The sequence below is a fragment of the Crocuta crocuta genome, unplaced genomic scaffold (genome assembly GCF_008692635.1).
Source record: "Crocuta crocuta isolate KB4526 unplaced genomic scaffold, BGI_CrCroc_1.0 scaffold587, whole genome shotgun sequence".
Classification (NCBI taxonomy): Eukaryota; Metazoa; Chordata; class Mammalia; order Carnivora; family Hyaenidae; genus Crocuta; species Crocuta crocuta.
The window spans coordinates 2,963,847-2,977,918 of NW_027532403.1; the positions used below are offsets into that span (position 1 = coordinate 2,963,847).

Genomic DNA, 14,072 nt, shown 5'->3' on the forward strand with positions numbered 1-14,072 from the left:
GGGGGGCGGGGGGGAGCAGGGGAGGGACAGAGGGGGAGTGGAGGAGGGGAAAGGGAGGTGGGGGAAAGGTCACAGAGTAACGAAGACCAGAGTGTGCAGGGCTTTGCAGGCCTTTGGAAGAGCCCTGCAATTACATGACATTAATCTCAGGTTTCTTTTTTCTTTCTTTTTTTTTTCACAATTGAGGTGTAATTGATATACAGCATTATATTAGTTTCAGGTGTATAACCTAATAATTCACTATCTGTATGTATTACAAAATCATCACCACAATAATTCTAGTTAATATATCCATCAACAGTTATAATTTTTGTTCTTGTGCTGAGAGCTTTTAAAACTTACTCTCTTAGCAACTGTCCAATGCACAATACAGTATTACTGTATTGTCACCATGCTGTACATCACATCCACATGATGTACTCATTTTAGAACTGGCACTTTGTACGGTTTTGGTCCTATTGCCACCTTCTATCCCCTGCCTCTGGCAACCTGTTCTCTATGAGTTTGCAGTTTTCTTGTTTGTTTTAAGATTCCACATATATGTGAGATTATACAGTATTTGTCTTTCTCTGTCTGGCTCATTTTCACTTGGTATAATGCTCTCAAGGCCCATCCACAGTGTCACGAATGACAAGATTTTATTCCTTTTGTAGGAGAGAGAGAGAGAGAGTGATGGAGGGAGGGAGAGAGAATGAGTGGGGGAGGGGCAGAGAGAGAGGAAGAGAGACACAAAATCCAAAGCAGGCTCCAGGCTCTGAGCTGTTAGCACAGAGTCTGACATGGGGCTCGAACCCATGAACTGTGAGATAATGATCTGAGGTGAAGTCAGACGCTTAACCAACTGAGCCACCCAGGCACCACCCCAGTTTTATTCCTTTTTTATGGGCTAATAATATTCCACTATATATATATATATTTTTCTTTACTTATTCATCCATCAATGAGCAGTTAAGTTGCTTCCGTGTCTTGGCTATTATAACGCTAAATAACGCTGCAATGAACACAGGGGTGCATGTGGTCTGGTTAAGTGATACATAGTAACAAGTAGAAACTGAGACACCTGCTCAAATGATGTATGCTAAGCCTTTATAGAGATGGCATTCTAAGCTAAGTCAAAGCGATGGCTGGGGGCACCTGGGTGGCTCAGACTGTTAAGTGTCTGACTTCGGCTCAGGTCATGATGTCATGGTTGTGGGTTCGAGCCCCACGTCAGGGTCGGGCTCTGTGCTGACAGCTAGCTCAGAGCCTGGAGCCTGCTTCAGATTCTGTGTCTCCCTCTCTCTCTCTGACCCTCGCCTGCTCACACTGTCTCTCTCTCAGAAATAAATAAAACATTAAAAAAAAATTTTAAAAACACGATGGCTAAGGCAAAAAATGGAGGGAGAATGGAGAAAGAGACGAAGAGGTGGTGTATACAAGGATGTGAAATTAGGATGGGGAAAGTGTTTTGCAGGCAATAAACAAACCTCTGTTGGCTTGGGTGGAAAATCTGTATAGGGAAGTGGTGAAAGGTGGGTCCAGGTAAGATTATAATTGTTTTATGGACAGACTGAAGTGTTAACCTATAGGCAAAGGGGTTTCAGTTAAGGTTTCTACAGGAAAATGGGATGGTATGTAGAGGGGCTTGGATAGAGAAAACCTGTGGGAGGTAGCAATTAATGGTGGCAAATATTTAAGCGAAGGGATAAAGGTCGTGACTGGAGTGTCCAGCATGGGAATGGAGAGGTGTAGACAGCTACTCTAGACATTTAAGAGTAACTGTACAACCTAGTGACTGGTTGAAAGAGATTTGTGTATTTTGAATGACTTAAAGATGTTCGCTAAGAAAACAGTGACAAATTTTGAGATATTTTATGGGGTCAAAAAAAGGGATTTGGCTTGAATATTTTATTTTATTTTTTTAATGTTTTTATTTATTTCTAGGAGGGGGAGAGAGAGAGAGAGAGAGAGAGAGCATGAGCAGGGGAGGGTCAGAGAGAGAGGGAGTCACAGACTCTGAAACAGGCTCCAGGCTCTGAGCTGGCAGTCAGCACAGAGCCCGACGCGGGGCTCGAACCCACGAACCGCAAGATCATGACCTAAGCGAAAGTCGGACGCTTAACCGACTAAGCCACCCAGGCACCCCTTGGCTTGAATATTTTAAATTGGAGGGATGATATGTCAAACATTTGGACATGTTGCAGACAGGAGAGTTTCAGGTGAGAGTCAATGCTAAAAATAAAAACCTGTTAGGCTAGGTTGGCAAATGATTATTAGTATTTTTCCTTTTTCTGTTTCACTGAGCCAACACAATTCCTCAGTGGGTTTAAATAGAATAGCCATTTCATTTACCACTCAAATTGGGACATTTTGAGAGTGAGAGGGAAGCTATTAATAATTACACTGGGACAATGGGCATAGAGCTACGAGTGTCCAGAGTGAGCGAGGGTGTATAGCTCTCAGCTCATAAGCTCTATCTTACTGTTCAAGGATGGAGAGTAGCCTTTTCCTTATCTTTATTCTTGCTCTTGGTTTTTTACAAGGAGTCAAGTGATTCAATTACTGTCACTTCATTGTAATTTGAGGCTACAGTCTATTCTGGCAAAGGTTCCAGTTTTAAACATCTAAAGAAAAAACACAATGCTAATGAAATAGCCTATGTCCTGTAACTCCTGTCTGTTTCCCACTATTGATGCTTCTGGCAGAACTAATGAAATGCGGAGGGGAGAATCACAGATAACTCTTTGTCCGCACTGGAACTTGATGGAAGGTCTCGGCTGAAGTAGCATTTTACTTGGGTTGTATCTGAAAAGGGGGTACGGCATAACATTCCCAAGAAGCTGAGAGTGTGCCGAAAAGTGTGTGTGTGTGTGTGTGTGTGTGTGTGTGTGTGGTGCACACACATCCTGGAGAGGAGCAGGCAGGAAAAGAGTTCTTTTTATCCTGCAACGGTGATTTGCTTGCTAGTTCCGTCGTGACACAAATTGTTTAACAGAGTAACAAAATGGATATTCACACAGAGTAGTACCGTTCACAAAGTAGTACCTATTCACAAAGAATAGTACCACGGCAGCTCTTAGGTGGAAAGGGACTCAACATCTCACAATGCTTTAAAGAAAGCCATTATCTTTCAGACCAGACATCGGCACCTTCAGCTACAAAAACGTGGTGCCCTTCATCAGGCAAGGAAGCCAGCTCTGGAAGTAGTGAGTAAATGTAGGGATTCTTTTTCTTATGGCACTGGACTGTTTTGCCTTCATTGTTTTTTAGGCTTCTCACCTTAATAACTTATTGGATTTTTTATTCAGTGTAGATGCTTCACATTTCTCTCGATGCGAAGGGAAACAAAATGTGTTTTGCTGTCATTCTTTGCCCTGACCTTTGAAACAACCATGTCATCTGGTTATTGTGTTACTTCTAGTCTCTGTTGTTTTACGTCTCAATAAACAATTTATTTTTGAGAAAAATCCATTTGATTCTGCAAAGAAAACCTTTATACACCCTGCCTTCAGGAAGTAAGATTTTTTCTATACATCTATTAGAGATGGTTTAAAAAATGAGACAGAAGCTGTAATTTATAAGTACAGCATCAGAAGGCAGAATATTTCTGTGGTGTGATTCTTTGATAAAGTGCCACAAAATCTGGAGACGGAAAAATGCACAAACTATTTACACATACATATATATGGTTATATTTTATAGTTTCAGATAGACTATATGTAGAAACAAAAATCTTGACAAAATGAAGTGATGAACAAATGTTTAAATGACCAATATCTGACGTCCATCTGTCTACATGTTGTCGATCGGACCATACATGTTTATATAAGATAGAAACGCTAGTCTTCAGGAGCCCAACAACAAACGTTCAGAAAAGAGAGGTCCTAAAATTATCCTTTCAGCTATAACTGAAAGGATACTTTTAATTCAGGATTGCTATCAGAGAAGAGAAAGCACACAATATTCATAATTCTAACTATACACTTGTCATTATGAAGGAGAGGAAGTAGGAGGATCAACAGGCAAAATTTGTATTTTGCTATAACTTTGATTGATTGGTTTAATTTTAGAGAGAGAGGGAGAGAGAGACAGAGTGTGCATGAGTGAAAGAGGGGCAGAGGGAAGGAGAATCTTAAGCAGGCCCTGTGCTCAGCAAGGAGCCAGATGTGGGGCTTGATTCCACACCCCTGGGATCATGACCTGAGCGGAAATCCAGTCGAATGCTCAGCCGAAGGAGACACCCAAGCATCCCAACCTTCTTTTATTTAACACACACGAGCATTCATCAGAAACTTCTAAGTACAATTGCTAGCTCTTCTATTAAAAAGTACATTTTTTTCCATTATTTGCTTTCTTAAAAAAATTTCCATCCATACTTTGTGTCAAACACAATTATCTTTCTCTTGTTTGACTGATTTGTAATGACATAAAAATCTTACAAAGAAAGAGTTGAAGACTCCTTTGGACCTCTCTAATCTGGTCATTCTCTCTGCTTCCCCCAAAATAGAGATAGCCTGAACCTTCAAATGTTACTTTTATGCTTTCACTGCACATGTGTTAATAAATAAAATGTAGTGTTCATTTATGGGTTATGAAACTTGTCATAAATGATATCACATTCCCATGATTATTCAGCAGCCTGCTTTTCTTCTTTTTTTATGTTTATTTATTTATGAGAGAGAGAGAAAAGAGTCACAGAATTCGAAGCAGGCTCCAGGCCCTGAGCTGTCAGCACAGAGTACTACGTGGGGCTTGAACTCACGAACTGTGAGATCATGACCTGAGCTGAAGTAGGACGCTTAACTGACTGAGCCACCCGGGCGCCTCGGTCTTTTTTTAATTACTCAGCATATGTTTTTTAGAGGTATCATTTCCTTTGTTACTTTTGCCCCCCTTGGGGATACATTTAAAAATGTGAAATTTATAACCTGTTATCAGTGCAAAAGGGATTTCCTCCTATAGCATTTATAGTTCATGTATCAATTTCATTTATGTAATTACTATCACTAGAATCATCTCTGTAATGTTCTCCTTCTACATCAAGGGGAACTGCTTTTGGCAACCACAGAACAAAATACTAGACAAGAGGTGTTTGAGAATAAATTGATTAAGTTGCTCTGAAATTTGTCATTTTCATGGTTTCCTCATTTTACAGGTTGATTTTCCCCTTCAACACGTTTTTTATATATTTTTACTTATTTGTTTTTGAGAGAGAGAGAATGTGTACACACGTGAGTGTAAGGCAGGGACAGAGAGAATCTTAAGCAGGCTGCCCACCCAGCTCAGAGCTTGACGTGGTGTTCAATCCCCTGACCCTGAGATCATGACCTGAGCCAAATCCAAGAGTAGGATGCTTAACCGACTGAGCCATCCAGGCGCCCCAACAAGTTTTTTATATGCCATATTTTTCTCATCTGAATAGTTTCTGTTGGTTTTATTATATATTTTTTGCCTTAATAATTGATAATAATTGTCCAGATATTAAATACTGATGCATGTGTGTATGAAAACACAAGTAGATTTAATTAAATATCATTCATCTGCTGCGCTGCACTGTTCAACATACTTTTCTGAATGTTTCCTGAACTATATTTAAACACTTTGTTCTTGGAAATCTCACTAAAGAAAAGAATAATTTTCTATTAAACTTGAATATATTTTATACTTAGGTCAATGCTGAAATTTAATAAAAATTAAAATAAGGCCAGGAAATAAAAATGAGTTTCAATATAACTTCCAGTTAATAACAAGGCGAGAAGTCAACCTGCATAGTATAGAACATCTGCTTTTGTCAGGAAGCATAAAACAATTGAGGCCAGAGTGAATCACCGGGAAACATGAGTAAGCAAATCTGAAGCAAGTGTGATACTGGCATCTATAAATATGCAGCAGATCTTATTCTGATGTACACTGACTAAACACCTTGCTTTGACCTGTTCTGGGTCAGAGACCTGGAAGGCTCCTTGGAACAAGGCTCCTTGCAACTCCTTATGCCACCAACGAGAAGAAAACACTGCCCGGTAGAGCCTGGTAAAAGCTGCTTGAATCAGAAGCACACACGTCTCCACCCAATCTAGAAAGACTTGAAGTCATTAAATAAATACACAGAAAATCCTTTAGAAATCAACTGTACTAAGGCAGCTGAGATATCATAGCATCATAATTTAATGACTCATCAGTGTCAGAGAAGAATGGATCGTAAGCACCTTGAAGTGGACTTTTGCCATGAGAAACAATCTCATCCAAAGGATTTACTAATTCAGTGTACCAGAATTTTTCTCAGTATTTACCCTAAGGATATGTTCAAATACCTAGAGCCTAATCCCACATGGAATTATCTCATTAAAAGAAGGAAGTGTTTGTCCTTTCACTGGGTGGAATGTAGGCTGGAGTACGGTGTCCTCATCCCAGTCATATTCTGATTGGTACCGGCTCAGGGTTTGAATCTGAACAGGGTAGGCAAGGTGTAGGTAATGGGGAGAAAGTGGCCAAGAAAACCTCGGGGACATCATTATCAAATAAAATGAATACGTTGCATGCCTGGTGAAAACTCAGTTGTGATCATATTCTGTCGACTTGATCAAAATGTATGACAGCTTTCAATAAATTAAATACGGGTGTCTGGGTGGCTCAGTTAGTTAAGTGTCAGGCTCTTGATTCCAGCTCAGGCCATGATTTCATGTTCCTGAGACTCAGCCCCACATCGGGCTCTGCGCTGACAACATGGAGCCTGCTCTCTCTCTCACAATAAATAAATATTAAAAAATAAATTATATGGTACATGGCCTGTAAGAAGGCTACTACCATATATTCAGTCAATATCCCAAAGAAAAGACATAGAGGAAAAATATTCTATAGGTTGGGGCGCCTGGGTGGCTCAGTCAGTTGAACATCCAACTCTCAATTTTGGCTCAATCATGATCCTAGGGTGGTGGGATTGAGCCCTACATCAGGCTCCATGATGAGAATGGAGCCTGCTTGAGATTCTCTCTTTCTCTCTCGCTCTGCCCCTCTCCCTGGCTTGCTCTCTCTCATTCTCTCTAAAAAAAAAACAAAACAGAACAAAAACAAACAACAAAAAACAAATAAAAACAAAACAGAAAGAAAAATATCCTATAGGTAATTTTTGCCAACCTATGGAAAACCCCACACCACTTTCTGAAATAGACTGGTATGAAGACAGGGTTTTTTGCTTGTTCGTTTGTTGCTTTGTTTCTGCTTAAGTACTCTGCATGTCCAAATTAATTCTCATCTCAATTGTCTCAGTTCATGAGTAAACACAGTGTGTGGCATCTGGAAATTAGTCATAGTTGAATCTCTGGCTACTTTAAAAAGCTAAGGGGCGGGGCGCCTGGGTGGCTTAGTCGGTTAAGCGTCCGACTTTCGCTTAGGTCATGATCTCGCGGTTCGTGGGTTCGAGCCCCNTCACATTTTCAAAGATTTTTTTTTTTTTTTTTTAAACTTGGGGCACCTGGGTGGCTCAGTCAGTTAAGCGGCCGACTTGGGCCCAGGTCATGATCTCACGGTTTATGAGTTCTAGCCCCACGTTGGGCAGCTCAGAGGCTGGAGCCTGCTTCGGATTCTGTGTCTCCCTCTCTCTCTGCCCCTCCCCTGCTCACACTCTGTCTGTCTGTCTGTCTCTCTCTCTCAAAAATAAGTAAACATTAAAAAAAATTAATAATTAATTAATTAAAATCTTACTGTTTCTCCCCTCCCCCCATTTATAATTTCTCTAATTGAAAATTTTGGTTCTTTTTCTTTTTTCCAAATAAATAATATCCTGCAAAGATAGAATGTCTCCTGAGCAAGGAATTTCTAAACTTCTCTATTAGGCTGTATTGACACATAGACTTAAAAATTTGTGAATTATATAGTAAGGTAAAATCCATTCAAAAATGTTCTCTAAAAACATATGCTTATAAAAATAAGGAAGTTATCCTATATGGCCAAAATAGAGAAATTCTTATCAACTTTCACCAAAACATCTCTGAGCCAAAACACCCAAAAGCATCTTTTGAAGGTTTATTATCAACTTCATCCCAAATAAAAACCGCAACTATTCTTGAGATTCTTTAGAATTGTGTATGAGATCACGTGCATATATTGAATGTTTTAAATAAAAATGTTTTAAATGCAAAAAAGTGAAATGAATAATAAAAATCTGATATCCAGGACTGAGATTTATTAACATTGTTGTATTTGCCTCATTTGTTCTAAACAAGATAACATATCACAGAAAAAAACCTTACCTCCTTTATTATTATTATTATTATTATTATTATTTTAATGCTGATTTGTTTTGAGAGAGAAAGGCTGAGTGAGTGGAGGCAGAGAGACAGAGAATCCCAAACAGGCTCTGCATGGTCAGCACAGGGCCTGACACAGGGCTTGATCTCGCGGATCTTCACGAACCGCGAGATCGTGACCTGAGACAAAATCAAGAGTCAGAAGCTTAACTGACTGAGCCACTATTTCTAAATTGCTGTTCCCCTAGAACTACACTTTACCAGCAAAGAAATCTTTTTGTTTTATTTTCTAGAAATACTAAGCCTTTAATAAAAGCACGTCTCCTCTGTTTTTTCACAGATAGAAAAATTGAGTACATTTTTCTACTACCTCTTTAGATGCTCTTAGAAATACTCAAATTTATTAATAAATGATATATAGGTATTTTGTGTTATATCATTCTGTATTGAATATATTTTCCAATATGTCACTGACCAGAATTCTTTAGGCACAGAGGAACCTCAATATACTCTTTCTAACATGGAACCAGGTTTGGTTAATAGAACAATAGAATTCTATCCTATCAGTGTTTTCCAAATTCATATTAGAATATTATGAACAAATTTTACAAGACCCTCAACTGTCCATGCTTGAGCTCTATGTAGGCTTGCTTTTTAATATTTTTTACAAAATATGGCTCCAAAGGAAATAACTAAAATAACTAAGGAAATAAGGTATTGTTAATAGCTATTCCACATGCATTGTAGGATAAAAATAAATAAATAAATACTTGGGAACTTGGATTTTGTCATGAGAGGAAGCAGATAGAAAAATGACTAATTCCATTTCTGGGCAAGAAATATACAATATGCCTGGCCTTGAACATCTTGTCATTCTCTCTCCCGCCCCCTCCTCCCCCCAAATCAGCACTACTAAGTGCAAGTGAAAGGATTCAGGGGCCAACTTGACTCACCAGCTTGATAATTTAGCATCAAAAAGAATAACAGCAATGAACTAAAATAAAATATACCAAAATCAAATTCATCTAAAAATCATTGGCACAGAAAGTATAAACCCATGAGTTCATAATTATACTTAAGAAAAAAAATTATTATTTACATGCTAGGGAATCAAATTATTTTTTCAAGTTCATTTATTTATTTTGAGAGAGAGAGAGAGCGCGCGCGCGTGCATGCGTGAGCTCATGAGCATGGGAGGGGCAGAGAGAGGGAGAGAGAAAATCCCAAGCAGGCTCCATGCTTCAGCGGAACCGTGAGACCATGACCAGAGCTGAATCAAGAGTTGGATATTTAACCAACTGGGCCAACCAGGTGCCTCAAATTATTTTCTTTTGTGAAGCTGCTAAACATGGCCAAAGAATCAAGTCTTACCCTGCGTATGCTGTAATAACTATATATACTTTAGGGTACTGCATAGCTGATAAAGGCAAATTTCTTCTTATAGAAAGTCTTGTCAAATGTTAAACCGGAATACAATCAAAGTTCTAGATCTAACTACCAACTAATGAGGAATACAGGACACAGAACACCATCAGGAAAATCAGGGAGTCTGGGGGAAACTGAAGGGGCGAATCATGTGCTTTCTTCAAAGGATGTATTGGGAGTTGGGAGTTTGGGGAGGGCTGATGAGAGAGGAAAGTAGAAACCTATAAGTTGAAAGAAAACATCCAAGGGAAATGGATCTTATTTTGATCCAGATTCTTAAAAATAAATTGAAAACAAAAACTTTTTTCAACTGGGGAAATCTGAACCCTGAAGGATAAAGAATTATTAATAATTTAGATGAGATCATGATTCTCTGGTTGGTCACTTAATTTACGAGTACTTAACTTTTAGAAATGGTACCATTTCATTCAGAAATATTTTAGTTTGTATTATTTCCAAATAATTCTGGGGACAGAGGAAAGTTGGTAGAAATACAGATGAACGAAGACTAACCCATAGGTGATAAACGTTAAAACAAGGTAACTGGTGAGTGTGGTTTCCTTGTACTCTGCTCATATGTGTTCAGATTTTTAAAAAACAAAAGATGAAGGCTTCTGTTGAAAACTCTGTAAAAAAAAAAGCTGAAAGTCATCAGTAGGTTAAAGATAGTTTTTGTCTCTGGGCACCTGTATGGCTCAGTTTGTTGAGCGTCTGATTTTGGCTCAGGTCATGGTCTCAGGGTTCGTGAGTTCAAGTCCTACATCAGGCTTGCTGCTGTCAGTGCAGAGTCTGCTTGGGATTCTTGGTCCCCCTCTCTCTGCCCCTCCCCTTTGTGCGCTCTTTTAAGAATAAATAAACATTTGGGGTGTCTGGGTGGCTCAGTTGGTTAAGCATCCGACTTTGGCTCAGGTCATGATCTCGTGGTTTGTGGGTTTAAGTCCTGCATCAGGTTCTGTGCAGACAGCTAAGAGCCTGGAGCCTGTTTCAGATTCTGTGTCTCCTTCTCTCTCTCTGCCCCTCCCCCACTCATGCTTTGTCTCTGTCTCAAAAATAAAACTATATATAAAAAATTTTTAAAAAAGAATAAATAAACATTGAAAACAGATAACTTTTTCCTCAAATATCAACATACTTTAGTAGAGGTATGCTCTGTGAACCTTAGATGTGTAAAAATGAAAATGCTACTTGTATTACAGAGCATCATGTCCTAATACAGATTGAAATGGAAGAATATTTTAGTGACAGATCCTATCATGAGTACTTCAAATCCAGAACATACAAAATACACCAAATTATAGTATAGTCAGTAGTAGCAAGTGAATTAGCGTTTGGCTGCAGAGTTCTGACATAATGGAAATGTACAGATCATCAGAGTTTATGAAAACCCTCTTCCTGTCTGATCATTTTTAATAAGCCTTAAGTGGTTAATGAGGCTTTTAATGATACCATCTATTTCTGTTTAGTGGTAGAACAGCTAATAGGTAGTGTGGAAAAGTAAAAATGATCATTCATAAATATTAAAATAGTTTTCTTTTGTAATATATCTACATCGACTCCCTGCACTCCCCCTCCCCCCAAGCCTAGTTATAGACTATAGACACACACACACACACAAAACGGGTGCCTTTGTTAGCACTGTAGGTATTTTCTAGCACTTGTTTGGACACCAGCTGTGTGCTAATTACTTTTGTGAATGCTTACATCATCAAATAGTACAAAACTAGAAAGGCTCCTTCAAGTTTCCAGGAGTGTGTCTGAATGTTGTCTGGCAGGTGCACCTGGAGAGATAGACTTGGTCCTGACAGCCTCTAGGAGGAGTTCTAGCCAATTCAGAGTGACAACTCGTTAGATAAACATAAGCCAGCTAGTCAGCTCAGGCAATGGGGGGTGAACAGTGTTTTTTGGGGATGCAGGGCAAAAGCAGTCTCTGGTCTAGTAATACTGACATAGACAGGTATCAGGTATCTAGTCATGTGTCTGAGTGCCATTTTTTGATTACATATTAGTTGGTTTTGGGGGGGTGGGGGGTATGACAGCAAAGTCTGTAGGTGGTGTCTGGTGGGCCTCCATCACCGTCTGGAAGCGTCGGGGTTTGCACCTTGCCCCTTCAGGGTCAGCCGCAGTCACGTCCAGGTGGCGGCTGTGTAGCCCCAGTTGCCCACCTTGCCCACTCCTACCCTGTCCAGGTACCTAGAGCGTCCCGACCCGGAAGTTTAAAGACCTTTTGTGGTGGGGGGTCGCCCATCAGCCTCAGGTAGGGGCAATCGGCCCAATGGGGGGTCCTGGCATACTCAGCACATCTAAACCCTACTCTGCCGCAGAGCAACAATTTACCGGTGTGGCTTGCACGTAGCCCTTCATCTTTATTTAAGCAACACAAGTGATGGAATTGACACACTGCTTCTAGGCCTAAGAGAGAAACTGGATCAGTGTGTGAGAAGTCTGGACAAGAAAGGAGACGGCCTGAAAAGAAGAGACTGAGTATATTATGGCAAGTGGGTTGCAATGGAGGCCTATTCTGGACACAGCTGTATTTTATCTTCAATGTACTGAACAATCAAAACTATGTGATATAAAATAAAATGCTGAGTCATTGCTTCCTTAGCCAAGTCTGATGAAATGGATGGACTGCACTGGGAAAATGGAAAAAAAAAAGCAAAAAACCTACCTGAAGACTGCAAGGGTCAGAGACCAGAGCACTAATGGCTTCCTCAGTTCAAACTTCGCCCGTTTGTTCATTACGTGCCGACCACCAAAGATGAAGGCAGCATACAGAGCGGAAAACAGGAAAGATTTCTTCCTACAACAAACAAAACCCCAACATCTTATGAAATGAAACTCTTTAAGCAATTTATTTTTACTTGTCAGAAATTTATATTTAAATTATCTGTTGTTTTTTATACTAGTACCTCTTTGTAAGCACTGAGAGCATATTCTTGGGAATGTGCCCCTTTGCTGAAGAGAGAATGTTTAGTCCTTCTGGCACCATAGCCTTCTGTGGAAAACTCCTTTGACAATTAGGTCATCCAGATTAACCAACATATGTCAGGATAGATCTGTCTACTTTTCTGGCTCTGTGACTTTAAAAATTTCAACAACATACCATTAAGGTGCAAAAAGAAATTTTTTCACTGAGAGAATTAAAACACTAAACTCAAGCTACATAACTTAGGGCCCCCCCTAAATGGATCTCTGAAATCTTCTCCACCAAAGGAGTAGGTGCTAAGCTTCAATATTATCATTAATAATAAGGATAACTGGCAGACATCATACAATGTATTAGGAAGAACATAGAGGTACCTATAGTATACTTGCCCGAAAGTTTGAAATTGAATCCTATCAAAATCTGATTTTACTACCCAAGCATAAGAAATATAAAGGATAAATACAACGATGGGTCCTTCTCTAGGACAAATGAACTATTTCCTAAGTGAGAGGAGTATGGAATCCAAATGTGGGACTCTTCTAGATTAAAAAGTGACTTGAGAGACTACAATCAAAGATACTAGGTAGTTGGAAACCAACTTGACAATAAACTATGAAAGGAAAAAAAAAAAACCAAAGATACTAGGTAGAATTTTGGAGGCCTTTATTTGAGCAAACCAATTGTAAAAAGATGTTTGTAATAAATTCAAAATATAAATTAGAAAGTTATTAGTCATAGTTTTAAAAGTAGTTAATATTTATGGGTGAGATTACATGTTTTGTATTTGCTTCAAAATATCCCAGGAAATAAAGAAAACCAAAACAATCTTGAAGATAAAAAATGGAAACCCTAGATTTTTAAAAAAAATAAGTAGGCTCCACAACTAATGTGGGCTTGAACTCAAGACCCTGAGATCAAGAGGTACATGCTCTACCAATGAGCCAGCCCTGAGATGTAATCACATTAACAAAAAGGATGATGAGATACAGGAGCTCATTATTCTCTCTCTCTTCCGTAGTCAGGCTTGCATGGAACTCTTGGTCAGAAATGTATAAGCGATATGAAATAGAATCTCTAGGTCCTGCCAGTTTATTACTATACAAAGGAGAAGTAAACAGTAATGTTGATAATGCCAATAAGAACAGAAACAAAAAAAAAAAACAAAACCCAAGACTCTATAGAACTGTGATTCAACAGAAAGTAACGGAGGCCTTGTAAATAATTTAAACATCTAAACGAACTTCCTAAAAAAGCAGTATTTTCTTAAAATGGATATTCCCCACTCAATTATATTAAGAGGGAAATCATTGAAAAGTAAGTTACAAGCATAATACAAAAAGCAAAATGAATTAAACTAAGGAGCATTATTTGCAAAATGCCTCATATTCTTCTTCCTAATGGCTGACACCTCTGGTTATGTATTGCTGACTAATGAGGGATCTTATTAATGACACAAAAAACACACCTCCTTCAATGAATGCATGTGACTTACTTGG

General features: G+C 39.0%; 1 protein-coding gene across 3 annotated transcripts in view; it reads right to left on the reverse strand.

Moving 5' to 3' along the window:
- The window catches only part of ELOVL6 (ELOVL fatty acid elongase 6), a 133,352-nt gene that overhangs the window by 41,583 nt on the left and 77,697 nt on the right, over positions 1-14,072 (reverse strand). For all 3 annotated transcript variants that reach the window (XM_077778470.1, XM_077778469.1, XM_077778468.1), the window contains one exon: positions 12,319-12,450. In XM_077778470.1, the coding sequence (XP_077634596.1) occupies positions 12,319-12,450 (132 nt within the window). The remainder of the gene's footprint in view (positions 1-12,318; positions 12,451-14,072) is intronic.